At 36.3% G+C, this 22,129-nt stretch overlaps 1 protein-coding gene across 2 annotated transcripts in view; it reads right to left on the reverse strand.

Moving 5' to 3' along the window:
* The window catches only part of adamts3 (ADAM metallopeptidase with thrombospondin type 1 motif, 3), a 200,136-nt gene extending 179,088 nt beyond the window's left edge, over positions 1 to 21,048 (reverse strand). For both annotated transcript variants that reach the window (XM_056458158.1, XM_056458157.1), the window contains exons 1-3: positions 20,694 to 21,048; positions 18,973 to 18,997; positions 17,356 to 17,756 (exon numbers count right to left, since the gene is read on the reverse strand). In XM_056458158.1, coding sequence (XP_056314133.1) covers positions 17,356 to 17,756; positions 18,973 to 18,997; positions 20,694 to 20,759 — 492 coding nt within the window. In that variant the 5' untranslated portion in view covers positions 20,760 to 21,048. The remainder of the gene's footprint in view (positions 1 to 17,355; positions 17,757 to 18,972; positions 18,998 to 20,693) is intronic.
* Between the last annotated feature and the right edge of the window lie 1,081 nt (positions 21,049 to 22,129).

Consider the following 22,129-nt stretch of genomic DNA (forward strand, 5'->3'; position numbering starts at 1 on the left):
TACATAAATAGCCGTCCTTGAAAGGGATCAAGAGTCCTGTGTTCCATCAGTTTAATATCCCCAGCATCAGCGCCAGCCAAGCAGACACCAGCTATGGTCCAAGACAAACATATGGGATTCAGCTGAAGGGGTCCAGTTTTCTAAGACGGCACTCCAGTCTAAACTTCTTAAGGAGCCGGTCTGAATGTGCTTTATTTAAAAAAAAGGTACTGCTACTTCCAAAAAAGCCTGGATTCAGCCGACACACTGCTACCTTTCACCTGCCATGTTGTTTAAAGGTGTGTTTGGTTTAGAAATGTGTGTAAACCTTCGTCATCATTACCTGCCATTTTCATCCCTCCTTTAAAAGGAACTTTTAAACGTTACACCAGTTAATTTCTTTCGGCGGGAGAAAAAAAATGAGAAAAATGTGAAAGTCATCTAACCAAGAGAAGGAAAGAGGAATCTCTGTATGTCGAGGAAGAAAAATCTAAATAAATAAAGTGGAGCAAAAATATTTCATGTGTACCAAGGAAAATGAACATAATCATCACGTTTGTACATTACTTTCATTATGATTATCTAAAACACATTGCTCATTACATGACATGAGTGGTACTGAATACATTATTGGAATTTTTTAAGAGCAAGATGCACTCGCTGGCATTAGGTATTATTATTACTGTATCTACACTGGGTAAACCTTGCTTGTGTCATCCTGAAGACATTTAGCTTTCAGTGCTGCTTTAATTCTTTGAGACATAGATTGAACAACATGCTCAAAATATTCTTTAGAGATTTGGCTCATACTGACATGACAGCATCAAGCAGCTGTGGCTGCGCATCCATTATGTTAATCTCCCATTTCGGTGCATACAAAAAGTACTCTATTGGATTGAGGTCTGGTGACAGTGGAGGCTATTAGTATAGTGAACTCTTGTGTTGTTCAAGTCTCCAGTTTGAGATGATTTGAGCTGTGTGACATGGTGTGCTATCCTGCTGGAAGTCGCCATTACACGATGGGCATACTGTGGTCATGAAGGGATGGAGATGATTAGCAACGATTTCTTGGGTTAGCTGTGGCATTTCAATGAGGCACAGTTGGTTTTAATAGCCCCAAAGTGATCTAAAAAGTACACCATTTACACCCCCTCAGCCTGAACAATTGACATGATGGATCATGGATCATTGCCTCATGCTGTTTACACCAAATTCGGACCCTACCATACGAATGTCACAGGAGGATTCAGGGGGATGCAATTTGTCAGCTTTATCAAGAATTGACCAGAGGCAATCGATTCTTACGCATTTATGGTTTACATGTAAGGTTAGATTTCTCGAACATTATTAAGCATCTGAAAGCATCTTTTTATTAAGGTAAGCATTTATTAAGAATCTTTTGCGATTGTTTTAGAACTTCCGATTCAGTAGCCTATGGGAGAAATTACTAGGAATAATAAGCGGCAAAAAACGATCAAACTACTCTCTCTACAAACAAGTGTTTGCATGACTATACATAAGAAGTAAAATAATATAATAAGAAAAGATCAGTTTGCAACATCAAGCAGCATAACAAGCTGTTTTTAACCTCTAAAAATGAATTGAAGTAAATGAGACCGGAAGTCTCGAGCCAAAAAGATTCAAATGGCTGCGCCCGCTTGTACACGGAGAATAAGGTGAATAGTTTGAAGGAACAAAGACCCAATCACAATTCTATTTTTTTACCCCTACCCCTTCCCCTTAGCAGTTAAAATAGAGTGTGACGGGCAGTGGTGTAGTCCTAAAAAAAAGGTGGTGTACTATTACCCACGCAACCCACCCATGCTATTTTGTCATTTTACCTGAACGTTTCAGCGAGACATCACTCAGACTTTGAAAAACTTCTCACAGCTGCTATGATCGTCAGGGGGCGGGGAATGGCGCAAAATATAACAACAAAAATGCATCAATTGCAACAAATTAAGATGAGAGTTAAAAAAAACATTTGGTATACTGTTAAGGGATGCGAATACACGTAAATTAGTCTATTCAGCAAAACAAGTGAGTATACCGAGGGTATACACAATAATTGATCCTCAGAAGTCGTAATACCAAAACAGCTAGGGGAAAAAAGTAGGCATACTGAGTATACGTGCGTATAGCACCGACTACACCACTGGTGACGGGGAACGGCTTCATATTTTACACCTAAGAAATGAGATAGCAATACAACACATGCACACGTCATCATGTGTCATCACGATCTCTTGCTTCATATGAGATGGACAATGGCGACTGCTGTAGTTTTCCCAATTGCATTATTTTTTTTTAGTATTTAACTTCAGAAAATCACGAAAGGCAACAATATTATATCCTTCGACTCGCGTGTAGAGATGGTGTATTCTGTGAAATTTTTGTACCCCTTGGTTTCAAGTGTGGTCATGGAAAATCTCAGTTTCAAGGGCTATCTAGACCTTTGCCTTAGCCCTACGCCTTTAAGGTAAAGAGAACTGGCACACCCGTACCCCTTTATGTGAATTTGCAAAAGAAGGCTAGGGGTAAGGGGAACGGCTAAAGGGTAGAATTGGGATTGGGCCAAAGCTTGAACTATGTCATACATAGAAAATGGAATCCATCGCAATGGAATTTTGGCATTGGCATTACGATTCATGCATTCATTTATTCATTTTCTTTTGGCTTAGCCCCTGATTATCAGGAGTTGCCACAGCAGAATGAACCACCAACTGTTCCGGCATATGTTTTACAGATGCCCTTCCAGCTGCAACCTGGACTGGAAAACACCCATATACTTCCACACTGACACACTCATACACTACGGCTAATTATGTTTACCAAATTCACCTTTACAGCATGTCTTTAGACTGTGGGGGAAACTGGAGCACCCGGAGGAAACCCACGCAAACACAGGGAGACATGCAAACTCCACACAGAAATGGCAGCTGGCCCAGCCGGGACTCCTGAGCCACCGTGCATTATGATTATATTTATAATACATAAGCTACTTTTCCACTATGGCAGAACGTTTTATTTGCTTATATGTTCTGTTCAGTGCTGATCTGCGCCTGATAATTTTCCACCGTGGTGTTTTATTGCATTTATTAGTGGGGTTCCAACAAATTTGAAGCATTTTCTGCTTTTTTTGTGTTTGGTTTATTTATGAAATGCTATGAAATATTTAGTTGCTGCCAGTTCCTTCATACCTAGTTAAGCGGATGTGCACTTATTATACTTACTTGTTATACTTTTTTTCTGTTATTTATTCTGTTAGAAAAAGCAGAGTGGCAACCTCCTGAAGCGCACACTTGCACAAGAAAACTCCAAAATACTTACAAAACATAATTTACCATGTTTTTGATTTAATTATTACAGGTTTACTATAGGTGTACCTATTAAATTGGACAGAGAGTGCATATATCAATTCTGAAAAATATGCCTTACAAAAAGAAACACAAGCTAATTAACCATGTATCTTCTTCACAATTAAGAGTGCACTACAGATGCAGTGAGAATACAAAACCATGTCCAAAAACCCAAAGTGTCTCAAACTATGAGAAAATAAAGTAAATAAAGTTTAAGCATACACACCATAAGAAAACCAGACAGTGAGTGGACCTGTTGGTGAATATAATTATAATTAAAAAATATAATTATCCTATGTGTCTGCTGCAGCAGAAGACATCAGCTCAATATCACTCTAAATGTATAAGCTGTGACTCTAGGGGTGTGTCTGTAAATTGTGCAATAGTGTGCACAAAAACTGCTTTCAATACACAGTTGATAAAGGGTGCCATTACATTAGAAAAAATGCAAACCTCATTTTTAAAAGTTTGAAGTATACAGAAAGTGTCAACTTAGTACACTTTAAAGTCCAAGCCATAGCCTAAATAATAATGAAAGTATGAGGACTGCATTTGAATTTGGAAATCGCCTCCACTGTCCCCTGCATGAACCTGCCGCAGCTCCCATAGAGGATGATTTGAAAACACTATTGTGGGAGAATATATTCATGTGATTTTTTCAAAAGTTCTTGTATGTGGCAAGACCAAAGAAACTAATTATCTAACTAACTAACTAACTAACTAACTAACTAACTAACTAACTAACTAACTAACTAAATAAATAAATAAATAAATAAATAAATAAATAAATACATTTGAAAAAGAAAAAACACAGGAATCAAATCTAAATCTTTTTTTTTTTTTTGCCACTCTGAATAAACACTTAAAGCAAACATTTACCCATGAACCACTTTGAGTGGCGGCAAAACCAGCATGGCTAACTCTAAATAAACCTGGTGAACGGGCCCCAATGTCCAAAGCAATGACAACAGAAAATGTGGCTTTAAACCGGTCATGATTAAAAATGTATAAATAAATTAATAAATCAATAAAGCAGCCAAACACACTGGGCCAGATTTGCCAGTCTCTGGCCTCTCCTGAAGCAGACCTAAAGAAATAAGTTGCCTCTACATATCCTCCAACACCTCCCCTCCTCAACCTCAAACCATATACCAAAACAGCTCAGGGGTCAAGCCTCTGCAACAGGCAAGACCTCGGCTGAATCAACAAAGTACATCAATAGCTATTAGTGAATACAACTCTTGTGTACGGCTCTACTTCTCAGGGGGAAGGAACTGGCTCAATTTCATTCTCAGTCAAATGCAACCATTTGGTTCTGGATATGCTAGATTTTTTTCTAAAGTATTAACAAATGATTAACAAGTCATATTGGAGATGAACTAAGTGTCTTTCTTCCCGAAAGTGGACAAGAGACTTATTAAATGTAAAGGGGGATTGAGTCTAATCAAAATATTGAAGCATCTGTTTTCTTTTTTCGCTTTAGATAATGCTGTGCATAATGGAAGTCTTGCCAGTAAAAACAGAACCTTATGAAATATTTTGGGACTACTGCCAGTTAATTTGCACAGGAAAAACATTCTTTTTGGTGCATTGAGGAACATAGAAGGGGGAATTTAGTTTCTTTTACATTGCTTAAGTCCTTTAGCTGTAAAAACACGAGCAGAACTGGGGTAACAGTTAAAATCAGGACAGCCTGTTATGATCCAAATGTTACCTGATTTCAAGCTGTGATGCTGAAGTTCGAGTCACTGAGTTCAGCCAATATTTGGTGAAGAATGTTTGTGTTCCCAGATGGATGGTTTCTGAGTTTAAACTGGTGTTGGACTGAATAAAAGCCTCACCTGAGTTTGCAAAGTTTGAACAGAGTTGAAGAGTGAAACTCAAGCTAATGCTGCTCTTTCCAACGAAAAGCAACAACTTCTGACAGTTTTGATATTTCATTTCTTTCCTTCAGTTGTTCAATCATAATTAAAAGAGATTCATCAATAGTAATATTCTATCATAGTGTATTGATATGTACTTTATTCCAAATAAAATAAATCTTGTGTTATTTTAACAAACAAAAATCAACACTTTTAAACAAAAAGTCATGATAAAAATGTCATAAAATGGTCCAAATTTGTGTTTTGAGATTAAATGATTCTTGACACAGTTTTCAAGTCAAAAGAACAATGATTTGTTTGAGCCTGTCAAACCAAAATCAATTTGAATGGCTTAACATAAAAAGTTCATTGCCTTGTTCCACTTATATGGTTCTGGTGCAACCTAGGTCTGTTCTCTAAACATTACACACATTCAAGGCTTGACATCAACACCCACCAACTAGGGATGTACAGATCCAATCACGTAATCAAAATTGGCCCCGATCATGCGGTTTCAGACCCAATCAGAATCGGACATTACCTCCAGATCAGAAGTCTAATATATATATATATATATATATATATATATATATATATATTATATATATATATATATATATATATATATATATATATATATATATATATATATATATATATATATATATACAGAAGTGCTCTGTTTGTTAACAGAGTTGTTGAATGTTAAAATAAGGTGAATTAAATGAAAAATAATGAACATCCTGGATCGGTTTCTTCGCTCTTCTTTATTCTTTTTTATGTATTATAGAAATATCAGATTGGGTTTTGGTATCGGTATACTCAAAATCAAATGACTCGAACTCGAGGGCAAAAAAACCTGATCGGGACATTCCTACTGCCAACTGGACAATGCGGGTTGATTTCAGCTGTGGCAGGTTAGACAGTCACTCCCACTAGCCACTTTGGCTGGTTGAAGATAATTAAAAAAATGTAGCTTTCTTAAAAAAGAAGATTTCAACTATAAGGATTGCCCAATGAGGGGCCAGCGTGAGAGATGACAATAATAACTGTGTTTGCATTAGCAAAAGAAAGCAGGTAAAATGATGAGGAGGCGTGTGGAAATAACACAAAATCAAAATCAAGTAATTTTAGCATGCCAAGTCAAATTTTCTGCGTATAAAATATATTTTCACAATAACAAAATTGTGGCTAGTGAAAATAGCGAGTGGCTAGTAATGTTGGAAAACTACTAGTCACTGTGGCTGGTGATCAAAAAAGTTCATGTCAAGCTCTGCACACATTCCCACTGAAGTATATACTGTAAGGCACTCAGTGAGAACAGATGACTGCACTGGCAGTTTATATAGGTTTCAAGTGCTAGATTCACTCAATGTACTGTGAACAGGAAAGTAAACATAACACAACATGAAGCAGCATTATTGCACTTTCACACTGAGCCTGACTAGACAGTGGAAATGTACAATATGATGACACTCTTGAATCAAAGCAATATTTCCTTGTAGAGCTATTCACACCATGTGTGATCAACCATGGCACATCAAAACATGGATTTTTTTTGTTTTTATTTTTTTAACCAGTGTGTTGTTGTTTTTTCTCAGTCAATCTCAGGTGAAATGGGCTGCCCAGTTAAATTTGACTTTAGCCTGGAGCTTCTGCAGTTGCATAAAAGTCAAAGTTGTGTCTGTGTTGTCCATTTATACACAAAATAAAAGTGTCCAGGAAAGGAATACATGTCAAGTGTTTGTTTGAATATTATGATGAAATTGCAGCCATAGAAATCTTTAACAACAAAAGGAGATTTTGTGGCAGTGAACTGTAAAGAAAATGGGACACAATGATAAGCTGAATAATTTATAAAGTGGTAAGCATGAAAGATAGTTAGTGTTTCTGGTGTAGTATCAAATGTTGTCTGAATATATTGTTGTTCAATGCACAAGGGACTAGGTTAGAGCCAAATGACAAGATACATATGTAAAAGAGAATATCAGAATAAATGTCAGAGAAGGCAGGATGTTAAAAATATGTATTGTTGTGGTCAGCGGCACATCCCTCAAAGGCATGAAATTTGCTGTAGATGATTGGTTGTTTTGTGTTCGGTGTAAAAGCCCAGCTTGTTTATTCTACTAACTTTATTGCAGTGCTCTTAAGAGTGTCTATGAAAAAGCAAGGCCGGATTGCAACAGGCCCAGTTTTCCTGGCCATGAATGGACCAAGAATGAGGTCTGGCTCCAGAACAAGAACCATTCTTGTGGACAAGAGCTGCTCTTGAATGGTTAACAGCTGGAAGGGAAGGTTATCAGTAAAGGACAGACAAAAATGTTGGTCGTCTTCTATAGAAGACATACGCTTTGTATATTTTAGTAGGTCTTTCCTCTTGAAGCTTAAAAGATTTATTCTCTATTCATTTCATTGCCATGGAAAAGGGGACTTGGATCGTCTTTAAAATTTCTAATTTTGTGCTACACAGAAGAAAGTAAGTCAAAGAGGTTTTGAAGGAACATGAGGTACAGTAAATGTCACAGTTTATTTCCCGGGTAACTGTCCTATGTATTATCCATCAGCTATGTATAATCCATCTTATCTAAATGGAATACAGAATTCCATGCACATGCACCTGAGTCTTCATGACCCACTTTTGCTGCAGTAACGTGAGGACAGACTCACAGAACATTGTGTTATAAGGTTAAACAGCATGATGCTTTGATTGAAATGTTCTGTTCTACAATTCCACATTAACTTCAGCATAGTGGCTCAGCGGTTAGCAATGTAGCCTCACAGCAAGAAGCTCGCTGGTTCGAGTCCCAGCTGGGTCAGTTGGCATTTCTATGTGGAGTTTGCATGTTCTCCCCTTGTTGGCGTGGGTTTCCTCCGGGTGCTCTGGTTTTACCCACAGTCCAAAGCACATGAGGCATAGGTGAATTGGATGACCTATATTGGATGTAGTGTATGAGCGTGTGTGTGAAAGTGAGAGTGTATGGGTGTTTATCACTACTGGCTTGCAGCTGGAAGGGCATCCACTGTGTAAAACACATGCTGGAATAGTTGGCGACCTAATAAGGGACTAAGCTGAAGGAAAATGAATGAATGAATGTTCTTTTTTCAGTTTGTCTCCTAACACTGGCAGTAACAGATGACGAGCTTCAGAAGTGTTGAGAAAAAACCACAGTGAGTAAAGGTCGGAAAACACACTGGTATGCTAGAGATGTCAGACAGCAGAGATGTGTTTACTCTTAAAACAGTGTACATCCACTTGCGACAGTTCAAGTCTCATGTGCTTCTTGGTCACTGGCACTTCTGTTTGATGTAGGTCGTACAGCTACTGTGTCTGAACTTGAGAAAAAGACTATGACAGCACAGCTCTGCTCTCTGAACTGCAGCTCCAATGTGCAGTACATTCTAACCAGGCTGCAATAACAGCAGTTTAACTGTCCACTAAAAGCGAATATACAGTACAGCATCACAGCATATAAATAAACTACTTTAGCAGAGTTGTGAGTTTACTGTGTGAATTGAATTAGAAAGATGTACTACCCAATAATGGCAGGAAAACACATCTTTTTTTTTTCTCCTGAATTGTTCACATGGGTTTCACTGCAGTTACTGTTGGTTCATGAACAAATGATTTTAAGAGTAGTTATTTTAATTAATCAAAAGAAGGCTCCAAAGTTACAGGTTTAAATGAAACTCATTAATCATTCATTGAATAACTGTATCTGTGAAAGTATTCATTCATTTATTTTGCTTCGGCTTAGTCCCTTTATTCATCAGGGATCGCCACAGCAGAATAAACCGCCAACTTATCCAGCATATGTTTTACACAACGGATGCCCTTTTCAGCTGCAACGCAGTACTGGGAAACACCCATACACACTCATCCACACACATACAATAAGGCACATTTTTCAGTTTAATCAATTCACCTATAGCATGTCTTTGGACTGTGGGGGAAAACGGAGCACCCAGAGGAAACCCACGTCAACACAGGGCGAACATGCAAACTTCACACAGAAATGTCAACTGATCCAGCCGGGACTAAAACCAGCGACCTTCTTGCTGTGAGCCGACAGTGCTAACCACTGAGCCACCGTGTCACCCATCTGTGAAAGCATATACTGCCAAGTAAGGTATAACATGCTCACAAACTATTTTAACTATAGTTTGATTAATGCTTCACTGAATTATCACACATACACAAGTACAAAAGAGGTCTGTACGAGAAAAAAAAGATACTTTATATCAGAATTGTTTGATGAATAGAAAGTTTTTAAGCTATTAATTTTTAAACCAATTAATAAAGGTATTGGTAACAATTTACAATACGGGACACATATTTAATGTTAGTTAAGGTATTCATTAACATGAACAAACAATGAACAATGTTGGTACAACATTAATTAATTGAAGAGGTTAGATACAAAAATCCCTAAATGTCATCTAAAATTTCCTTCTAAGATTCGCAATTTTCTCAGAAAATGTAGGTTCAGTAGTTTCCCTTTTATGTTGAAGAAAAGGGTATTTCAATTGCCTGTAAAGTGAAAAAACTGAACATAAATATAGGCGGTAGAGAAAAATGCTTGTTTTTGAAAAACATTTGAGACGGCACTTAAAGGTTTTTGCATCTGAACTCTCCAATTATAGTTTATCATTTACTAATGCATTACTTAATGCACTCTAAGTTAACATTAACTAATAATGAACAACTGTATTTTCATCAGCTAACATTAACAGAGATTAAAAAATACATCAAATAGTGCAGATATTCTTTTTTTATTTCATATTGAAAAGTATCAGTCGACTATGGCTAAAATGTATTAGTGTACAGATCAGGATGCAGACTTGTTAATTACCTGCAGGATCCTGTACACGTAGGAGTAGAATCAGTAGGTTGTGCAGGAGAGCTAATACCAGTACTCATAGAGGAATTCAAGGCATGATGGGGGAAAAAATAGAAAAGTTCAAATTATTTCAGCAGTGAAGTGGATCTGGGAAACACTGTGAACATGTAAGACTGCTACTGGCAGTGAAAACAGAAGAACACTGATTCCTCTGACCATTAATATCATTATTTTCCTGACAAAGGTGCATTGGGGATGAAGTTCTGGCTCAGGGCCAGAGTCCCGTGTGAAGCTCAGCCAGGAGTTCAGCTACACAGCCAGCTTTGAGCATCAATGAGCGAAGAGACTCATTCAGCACCCTGGCCACAGAATACAGCAGTTTGCATTAAACAGGCCAAGATATGAGTGACACAGAGCTGTAGATTAGCAGTGGATATTTCCCAATGCTTTGTGAATGTGCCGACCCGTCTTCAGTCCTTATAGTAAATGTAATGGGTTGACTCTTTGATAATTCTGTTGACATTCTAAACACCTTGTTGAGTTGCTGAGCAGAAACAGAACCGTCCATTTTTTTCTCCACTTCCAGAGGAATGTTCACAGGCTTGAAACGTGCCTGTGTCATGTAAGCGAGCCTCCCACTTCTCCTCCTCCCCCAGCTAAAATCATCCCTCCATCCCCCACAACGGCTCTCAAGAGGAAATATCTGTTTCACAGGCTACATGCGAAGCCCTCAAAATCCATGGTGGCTATAATTAAGGCCAGTGAAACAGAACTTGGTGTCGAGTCAGAGTGCCACTTCACATCAAACAGTCAGACTGTCCACATAAGCATTTAGTCCATTTCTCAAGAAAGCCACGGATTTTGGTGGAAAATCTAAAGCTACAAAAGCCTCTGTGGCTCCTGTTGAAATAAACCACGGTTTCAAAGGTCACACATCAACACTGATGTCATTCTAAGACAATTTAGACATTCAGGTTTAAGGAGGATGTCTAAAGAAGTCCCGGAGATCATTCAAATTAGCTTGAGATACTGGTTCTAATCAGTCTGGAGAATCATTCACTGAATCAGTCAGTCAAGGCTGAGAATCTTTTTTATGATTTAAGTCATAGTTCAATTAAAAATAGATTTTTGTATTTTGATAAAATTTTGATTTGATGTTTTAAAGGTGAATAATAATGAAATTAAAGGGTAAATGCCCCTAATATATCTTTTTTCATTTCTGAATTACGCAAAGCCTGGTTTATATTCGACACATCCGCTAGTTCGCTTGAGTGTGCGCGTTGACTGTGACATCATCTCTGTGTTAGCGGAGGTTAGAAATTTTTTTGAGACTCATTCGAACAGTACAATTACAATAGTTATAACAGTAAAATAAAGTAGCAAATTAATTAAAAGAATATTTAAGCCTAAAGGTTTACAATATGCTGATGTCCTGTTTTTCTAGGTTTTGTTGGAGATAATGGTCAGGAATGTTGGACCATTATTGCCTTTTAAGCAAATAAAATGCCTTTTAAGCAAACATCAGTAATATTTAGTAAATACTTTACTATTTTATTCTTTCCATAATATATATATATATATATATATATATATATATATATATATATATATATATATATATATATATATATATATATATATATATATATATATATATATATTTATATATTTCTTGTTAAATGGCTGGGTAAAAAAAGATTTTTTTCCCCTTTGAACCCAATATATTTAATTTTAGGAAACACTTCTGCTGAAAGAGACTTCTACTATCTTCATTGGTTTTGAAAACAGATTTCTTTACACCTTGAAAAATGCATCTTTGGATATCCGCTACACTGTTACAGTCAAAAACATTTTCTTGAGTCATGGGCTGGCCAGTATATTTCAATGTAGAGGGTCTTTTTCTGCTGGAGATAGTGTTGCGCTAAAAAACTAAATAAAATATTTGTTAAAAAAAAAACTAATTTACATATACCTTAGGAACGGTATCCTAGAAAATTTCGGCAGTTTAAAAACCTTGACTTTTTCAAACTGCGGTATACCAAACCAGTTATCGTCCCATGCCTATATATATATATATATATATATATATCTATATATATATATATATATAGATATATATATATATATATATATATATATATATATATATATATATATATATATATATATATATATGATGCATGATGCATGATGCATGATCAAAGATTGATTTAAAAAATCTTGAATGGTTATAAAAATCTTTATAATCATTAAAATAATTTATAAAAATAATTAGTTAAAAAATCTTGAACGATATTAATGATATGACGTAGTTCCGGACAATTTCTACTTCTCTGTTTATCTGTCCAATTTACAGTCGCTTTTTTTTAACCACCCCTGTTGTTTTAAAGAACGGCGAACGCTTCAAGTATAACAGCCTCGTCCATTTCGTGAGGTGTGCGCGAACTCAGAGGAGGTCCGCGACGTGGCGCCAGGCGAAAGTATAAAACAGCCTTGACACATCAAAACATTTCACAATTTCCATTTATATGGTTGTATTCCGTGATTGTGTCCTCATTTTCCTACTCTTGCTGCACATGCGGCATGCACTCTCTAAATAATCATTATGCTGCATTATGATTCTACCTTTTTTATTACTAACTTCATGCTCATATTGCAACAGTAACTAATATAAAGAAAACTGATTTGTGATTCAATGCAAATTGCTACTAGTTGGAATTGTTAGATGTTACTTTAAGAGTAACTTAAATAAAAGAATCTCATACTCTGAAATGACTCGTCTGGAATGAAACCTTGTCTATATCCAAGTCAATGAATCAGTCAAAAGAGTTAGTGATTCTGACTCATGACAACATCAAATGATAAAACTGTGTTCTACCATGAAAATAAAAAGTCTATTGATTCATAATGCAGTCTGGAATCATATGTAGTGTACATTAAATGATAAATGACATTTATAAGCAGTTATTTTAATAAATCTCTCAGTAAGAACTGCAAACTCATGACTTTTCGATTTAATTTAAATTAATCTTATAGTGTTGATCTGACAGTGATTAATTGATCCACATCAGATTCACTAGCGAGAAAATTACTTCAAATTGAGCTGATCTCATTGGTACAAGCAATTACAAACATACTGTATAGCAGATAGAGAATATCTGATGACACTATTGTGGATGTAACCTCGTCAAATGTCCATTGAAGACATATTCAGTCAAATTCAGAATATCTAGTTCTTTATTTTTATTGCATCATAAAAAATAAATAAACCATTTGCCACACTTCTAACAAACAGCTTACTTCCTTTTTGCTGTCAATGTTTTGGTTTCTTATTTCCTATGTAGGTCACTGGTCTATCTGAAAAGTCAGTTAGTAGAAAAGCTGTCACATTCCACTTCATTCAGAGAGAGAGAGAGGGAGAGAGAGAGAGAGAGAGAGAGAGAGAGAGAGAGAGAGAGAGAGAGAGAGAGAGAGAGAGAGAGAGAGAGAGAGAGAGAGAGATGTGTTCAAGTTAGGCTGAGATGAATAAACCCCTGTGCTAAATGCCATCGCTTGATTCCCAAAAAAAAAACATCTTTTCCCACTGAGTGCCTCATCAGCCCAGCCATCACTCCTTTGCCAGTGCTTGTCTACATAAACTTTTTAAAAGTCTATGCAAAATCGATTTCCCAATTTGCCTGCTCTATTTCCTATTGAAGAGTAAAGCTCTCCTCTGATGTTGGACAGGCCCCCGGGAAAGCAGCTTTATCCCATTTGTCAGCTTCCCGGGGTGACCCACAGTTCACTCAACTCCGCTATCACTCCGGACACTCACCTCAAGCACTCACAGTCTTTTGTGAGGAAGCAGACAGGCCAAAAGATGCACAGTACAATGTAGAATTTCCCTGAATGATCTGATTTGAAGACTGTGTGGTAAGCATCCCTCTCAGTTAGAAGGTGAATGAATGCCTTTTCATTTTCACTGTAAGCAAGATTTTCAATGAATAAATTTCAGACCACCATTCCCACAAAGCTACTGGATGGCTTTAAAGGACTTGGAATATAATAAATAACTGCATCATTGTCTTGACAGCTACAATACAATCTATGTTGGTTGTAAAAAAACACTACTAAAATTTGAATAACAATGGGACTCTTATTCACTAATATTTGCAAAAATTATTAGTAGGTTAAGGCCGGCTCACACTCTGAGATTTTTTACAATCCTGAAGGATTGTAGCATGTCAGACTGCACAAACGTGGCTCCCAAGTCACACTGTAAGATCTCAGCTGTCATAAAGTCAGATTGAACGACAATGAAGATGCACCAAACATAGAAGAAAACTCTCCCGGAGTTTGACGCCATCCACCCGCGACACTTTCACTATCTTACGTTGTGAAATGATTCCTCAAAGCAAACATTAACAATCTGTAGCGGCAATTTTGCACGCTGCGTGTCTCAAGAATAAAACCAGGAAGAAAAAAACTGTTTTGACATTTCCATGCAGTCGTTTGAATTGTCTCATGGATTGCGTCATCAAATTCGTAGCTCCTATAAATTCTTGGATTGACGGTCATCGCAGCGGTTGTGACACTGCTGAAAAGTGTTTGAAATCTTCTGATCGCAACGGGCACCAAGCGACTGTCTGTGAACATGTCAATCCCACGATCAAAGACCACATATTTTAGCCTGTGATTTCAGGAATCGGAGAGTTCCCAAATTTGTCTCAGATAATAAAATCACGGCTGAAACCTCAGTGTGAGCAGGACTTTAGTCATTTGCATTAAGTGAAGTTTCACAAACTAATTTCAAAAGGAGCATGTGATATGATTGAATGCGGCTGGCCTTTCCTCTGTAATCATTAGTAAGCCAATTGGATCCAAACTCACTATAAATAGCCCGAATAGCATTACTCATTTATCTTCGTTTTTTAAAGAATCCCCCATCCACCCTATCTCCCACTTTCCTCCTTTACAAGGGGAGCTCTCGAGAACTACCTGATCCTTTACATGCTCAATGGCCAGGTGGGATCCCTGGGCTTAATTATTCCTGAGCTTAGGGTTCTCTCCAGGGACAGCATGCCAAACCTGCTATTATTATCAAGCAACATCTAAGTGTGAACTCTTGAAACATGCCGAAATCATCTCCATATAAGTGGTTTGTTGTATTTAGCCTTTCCTTTGCATGCTCTCGTCAAAAGTGTGACCTCTACAGACAAGATTTTGTCATATCTTTAAGCAATGCCAAGTGTGCCATTCTCACAACCAGTTCAAAAACTAGATTGCAGATCTATCAAAAGTCTATCTACAGTTTTAGCATATCTGAGGAATTAAGAGAAACAGCTTTGAGCAACAGGTTTTCATAGTGCCTAACAATTTGTTACTATTTCCCAGGGCTTAATTTGTCGCGGAAGAAAGTGAAAGTGAACAGCGGACCTCATTTTATCCATTCCCCTCCTCAACCGCCCTCCTCCCCCGTCCGCTGTTCACTTTCTTCCGCAACTCCCCAATCCTCGTTAGTTTCGTCCGCGACATCCCGCCATCCAACGCCCCCCACCTCCCCCCACCGCTCTCCACTTTCGAGCGCGACACCTCTACATCCTCAGGTAACATGCCGGATCCGTTACCCCGATCTGTTCCGGGACCTCGCAATTTACAAATTAAGCACTGCTATGTCCATTTTGTGGCTATTGTGTTGGTTGTTCCTAGATTTATTCTGCAAATTTGGAATAACTTTTTGTTTGATTGTTTTGTTTGTGAACTCATTTGTATACAGATTTCAGCTAAAATTAAAATACTGTACAACATTTAAACCATAGTTCTCAAACTCGATTCCTGGATGGTCGCAGCTCTGCACAGTTTTGCTCCAACCCTAATCAAACACAGCTGATCCAAATAATCTACTAGACTACTAGAGACTATTAAGCAGGTGTGAGTTGGAGGTGGTTGGAACTAAACTATGAAAAGCTGCGGCCCTTCAGGAATTGAGTTGAGACCATTGATTTAAACAGTATTATACATTCTTACTTTCCACACACACTGTAATGATGTGATGCTCAAATTAAATTATACAAGGGCTGCAGAATATATATAAAACAAATAAAATTTAATTTAAAGTTTATTAATGATTTGTTTGGTGACACGGTGGCTCAGTGGTTAGCACTGTTGCCTCACAGTAAGAAGGTTGCTGGTTTGAGTCCCGACTGGTTTTGAGTCCCAGTTTGCATGTTTTCCCCATGTTGGTGTGGGTTTCCTCTGGGTGCTCCGATTCCCTCACAGTCCAAAGACATGCGATATAGGTGAATTGAATAAACTAAATTGGCTGTAGTGTATGAGAGTGAGTGTGTATGGATGTTTACCAGTCACAAATTGCAGCTGGAAGCGCATCCATCTGCTGTGTAAAACATATACTGGATAAGTTGGCGGTTCATTCCACTGTGGCGATTAATAAAAGGCCTAAGCCGAAGGAAAATGAATGAACGAATGATTCATTTTATTGAATTATTTGAATGATGAAGATTATACATTGTTATTTTAGATTTTATGATTCAATTTCTGTACCCGAATACTGTTGAAGTTGAAAACCCCCAAAAAATAAAGTACTGATTATTTCATTTTAATATTTGCTCCATTGTGTTTATTTATGACAGTACTTTTATTATGTGCATATAATAAAATACATAAAAATATATTTTTATTTCCATCCCCTACAAAATCCTCCCAATCAATCTAAAGCAATGACTCTATTGAAATTGTATTTATATCGCAATATATAGTGCAGAGAAAAAACAAATTGCAATATCGTGCAGCCCTAAATTATACCATTTAATATAATTCATTTTATTAATTATTTGTGCATATTCACTGACTAAAAGTACTATAGTATTGAATGTTGGCCATTTATTGATTGGCACCAATGATTACTGCCTTATTGTATAGTACTGTGACATAGCTAGTTTAGAAAGACGTCACCGCTAGTAGATGACGGAGTGAGTGGGCGAGCTGTCACTATAAATAATGATCAAGTTAAATATAAGCAAACTGCATATATTCTTGGGAAGAAATGTGACGGTCATAGACACAGGATCCCTGCAGGTTTGGAAAACGTTGAAAATGACTCACCACTCAATGCCAGTTCAGATTTGCATAGAAGTTTGGATAGTGAGCTGCAGTGGAATCATAAAGTATGAAGATATGCTAAAATAGCTTGTAAGCTATTATATTAACTACACAAAGCTACCACTTTGAAATCTCACATTTCTAATTACATTTGTGCCAGGCCTTGCTTGTTAAGTTCAAATCCAAAGAAATATTGCCCGAAAGGTAAAAAACACTCACCAGCCCATCGCAGTTGTTAATGGCGACAGAAGCTCCAGGCACATCCGTGATGTCCCCGATAAAAGTGCAGTCTGTTTTTAGCAACTCTCTTTTAAGTATTCGTTCAAAGTGGGTTCTGTTATCAGTCGCATTTCCAGCTATTTCGATATCATCGTGCCATTCCACCATGGCTCCTGGAGCCACTAATCTCTGATTGGGATGCAGTCGGAGGTGGAATTCCTTGCCAAAGACAGTGATGTTAAAGAACAATCTGTCAGGTGCTAGCGCTGGCCCCTCCAAAACATCCCGCTTCACACGCTGCTTGTGATTGGCTGATAGAAAATGCGAGAGGAAGTGTCCCTCTGCGTCGGTACTGATGGGAGTAATGAGGCCATACTCTTTTAGACGGTTCTTCAACAAATCTAAGATAACAAAACAAACACTGATTTTATTACAAATTCTTGTCGCGTTACATGTAAATACAAGTTGGATTAAAAGTGTCAAGTCAAGTGACAAATACAAATCGCTCTAACTAGTGTATTTTGGTTTTTTAAATATAATTGGCAACATAAAAGTTTTAATAAACAAGAAAAAGCTAGTTGTGTGTTTTAAAGTCTCCTAAACGGTTGTTTATAGGCATTTAACTGTCTATGAATTTTCAAAGCAATTTTATTTGAGCTTTTGGCATACCTCTTGGCATATGAATAATGGTTTTGCATTTCAAATAAAAATAAATAATGTGCTCGAGTGAGAACCTTTTAGCCTTGCAATTTGTTACGGTAGTTTTGGCAAGGCATGAAATAAAATAGTTTTTCTCGTATGACTCTCTATAAGGTATATACAAAAGTAAATCTTTTCAATCAAAACATTTTAAGGTAAGCAATTTAAAAGCTAGTGTGCTGATGCTTAAAAATGGCCTTTCTCTTGAATGTGATTAACCTGTTTAATTGAATAAAGCCATAAAACATTAAATGTTTCCACGTACAAATGACTCACTGTGTTAAACTATTTCAAATTTGTTAATAAGATTTTAAGGTGTTATCAGTTTCGGCACAATTTACTACATTAGAAACTAAATTGAAGGCGGCTGAAAAAACTCATGACTGCAGGCTGTGAAAAAGACTTTGACACCACTTGGACTTTTAAGAGATCAAGTGTAAGTCTTCACTGTGTACGTTTCCTAAAGTTCCCTCACTGTTAATTAAAAGGAGAGAGAGAATGATTTCTTAAGTCTAACCGAGTAAACAATGTATCACCCTGTGCGTTTTGCTTGTCATTCCCAATTTTAATTAACAGACTATAAAAGTCTATTAAAAGTTCTTTAGAAACTGACTTGAAGCATATCTCTGTGTTACCTTGGGCTTTTTTCTGTACTGACTGTTAAATTAGTTCCGATTAATTGTCTGATAAAAATATTTGTCATTAAACATTGAGAAGAGAAGATGCAAGTGATAACAGTCAAACCTCACATGACTTGGCAGAGTGTGACCCTAGTTTGCACTCCGCAGCTGTCTACGTAAATTATTGAAGCATCAAAAGTTATAAAAATGACTTTTTCACCCTGAAATAGTTTAAGAAACAAAAAAGAGCTCACACAGAGTTGAGGAGTTTGAAGGAAAACAGGGCTGGATACTTTACCTTCTTTATCTATAATTTCACCAGCCTGCAAGAAAGAGAGATGCGGAGAGATAAAGAGACAATGCATGAAATACGCAGTCAAGAAAAAAAAGAAAAGAAATTACAACTGGTGCACAAAGAAAAACCATAATATATGTAAAATTATCATGAGAAAATCCAAAGCTGACATTTAACTTTCCATTTCATTTGTGGCAAGCCATTTTAACCTTTTTTTAGTTGTCATACTTGTAGGCCACTATCATATAATTTTAATTACTTGGATTTAACTTGGATGTAGGCATGACTAGTAGTATCTTCACTTCTAAAATGCATGTTCTAGTTTTACTGAGATATACTAATTGTGACTCTGGACCACAAAACCAGTCTTATGTTCAATGGGTATACTTGTGGGAATGGCCAAAGAATTTCGAATGAGTCAAAATCAGCTATTTATATTTCATACCAAAAATAATTAGTATAAAAGGTAAAGATCATGCTCCATGTAGACATTTTGTAAAGATCATTCAGTTCATTGATTTACAGTATTTAAATTTTTTGGAACCTTTAGACTCCATCCTAGTTGTATCTCAGAAAAAAAAGAAATCCCATCCCACCAAACCATACAACCATTAAAAAGCTTTCAGGTGGTGTAAAAAATCTCAAGTTTCCAAAAATGAACAGTGATGACTGGATTTCTTATTTAAATATTTAAATAATTAGTGATTAGTATCAATGTGATTTTACTGAAAGATGTTAGATACTAGCTTTTTATGAGACATTAGTAGCCTATAACATTCTAATTAAATTAAAGTGTCTACTTTACAAGTTTTAATAAAATGTAAAATATATATATATATATATATATATATATATATATATATATATATATATATATATATATATATATATACAGTATTATATTATACACTGTTATTATATTATTATACACACTAAACAGACGATTGTAAAATAACAAGAAACTAGTAACAGTAACTAAATTAAATAGTAATTCCTAAAAATAAAACTAGGTTAACAAAAAAATTTACAAAAAAAAGTATATATTAAAATGAATCTAAACAAATTAAACCTGTTTTCAGTAACATTGGGTGAGTTACTTTATAGAACAAAAAAGAATAGGAATACATTCTAACAATGTGTTAAAACACCAACATCTAAACAGTACTAGAACTTAAGTTAGAAAAAAAGGAAAATTACCAATGGCGCACAAAGAAAAAACATAATATATTTAAAACTGTCATGAGAATATCCAAAGCTGACATTTAACTTTCCATTTCATTTGTGGAAAGCTGTTTTAACTTTGTTTTTTACTTAGCATACTTGTAGGCATCATTTAATTTTAATTACTTAGATGTACTACAGAAAGTTTTTAGAGCTTTAAATGTGAAAGCGGCTTGCCATATTTCACGTGTTTTCTGCCATGCCAACTTTTCGGACAGTTAGACTATTGGTTTGACAGCTGGGAACGCTCTCCTTTTTCTGTTGTATTTAGTTATTACGTTTTTTCGTGCTCTGAATAAAACGCAGAGACAGAACAAACTATTACGTACAGTATAGCCTACTGTGTTCTTACAACCGGCTTAAAGTTCAGTCCAATTCTTACAATGTTCCAAGCGGGAGGGCGACTGTCAAACCTCAAACCTACCGCGAGCACTCACTTACACTTCACTTTTTCATAACATTACAACTTTACGTGGCAAAAACAGTGAATCAATAACACTTACCAGATGAGCCGAAGTCAAACTTACAACAACTCCTACTATGAGTAACTTAAATGACAGGACAACCATCACGAGTCGGGTTTTCTCAACTGAAAGACGAGAAACAGAAACTATAATCCAAACGTGGATGTTTCGCGCCTGTCTCCTCTAAAACTGTCGCGCACTACTTTTCCTCAGTGAAGAGAACTTTTTAAATGCTTAAAAATAAGCAAATATAGCAAATGAGAGAGCTGAAAGTTATAGAACTTGGGTTAATGCCTCAGTTTTGTCAACTTATAGGAAAGACATCCCTCTGAAGAGTTGTGGTGGTTAAAAGTTGAGCTGGCTGGACAGAGCCTTGTCTGAGCTCTAACCTGGCACTTCGCGCTGACTAATAAACTACAGACCAGCCCTGCCGTGACGTCATTTTCTACCCTTTCCCAGGAAAAGCACATGGTGGAAAAAAAGAAGAGAAGGATATATGCAAAGAAAACACATGGCGATGCTTTTTTTCACTAGAGTTGGTGTGAAGATTGTAATGAAATTAGTTTGAAGAGGTCTGCTCATGCAGCTGCTCAGTACAGGTAATGACACAACACTACTGAATAACATTACAGTAAATACACTAGTCTTGATTTCCATAGATTTAAATAGTTATTTTCAGTGTTTTTCAGTGATTTATATGGCTGCTTGACTTTTCCTGAGACCTGAGAAGTTTTCGTTATAACAGGGGTAATAACAGTTCACAGAGCTTGAATATTATGTGTTCTGTTTTCCTCCCTCTCTGATGAGGAACAGAAGAGAAGGGAGGAACAAAGCAGAGAATACAGTTCTCTCCCATCTCAATCAACATATTGTTTAATGGTGTTCTACAAGGTCTGTACATCAGCCAAATTGGCTGAGGCACAAATACTGGCTAACGCAACTCATTTCTGCTAATGCAGCTCATTTATGCTGTATTCTAATATTTTTACATGAGGACATGTGTCTCCTCTGAGAGAGAAAAAATATGTATATTATTTGAAGATTTTGTCTCACTTTTCTCTCTCACTTTTCTTAATATTTTTAGGGTTAAAATAAAAATGTATATACAGTTGAAGTCACAATTATGAATTATTGAATTATTCCTCCCCCCCACCCCTGTATATTTTTCCCCAATTTCGGTTTAACAGAGATTTTTTCAACACATTTCTAATCATAATAGTTTTAATAACTCATTTCCAATAACTGATTTATTTTACAGTAAAAAAAATATTTTTATTTGACAGTAAATTATATTTTACTAGATATTTTTGAAGACACTTCTATAAAGCTTAAGGTGACATTTAAAGGCTTAATTAGGTAAATTAGGTTAACTAGGCAGGTTAGGGTAATTAGGCAAGTTATTGTAATAGATGGTTTGTTCTGTAGGCTGTCAAAAAATTATAGCTTAAAGTGGCTAATAATTTTTATCTTAAACT

The sequence above is a fragment of the Danio aesculapii genome, chromosome 5 (assembly GCF_903798145.1).
Source record: "Danio aesculapii chromosome 5, fDanAes4.1, whole genome shotgun sequence".
In the NCBI taxonomy this organism is placed as follows: domain Eukaryota; kingdom Metazoa; phylum Chordata; class Actinopteri; order Cypriniformes; family Danionidae; genus Danio; species Danio aesculapii.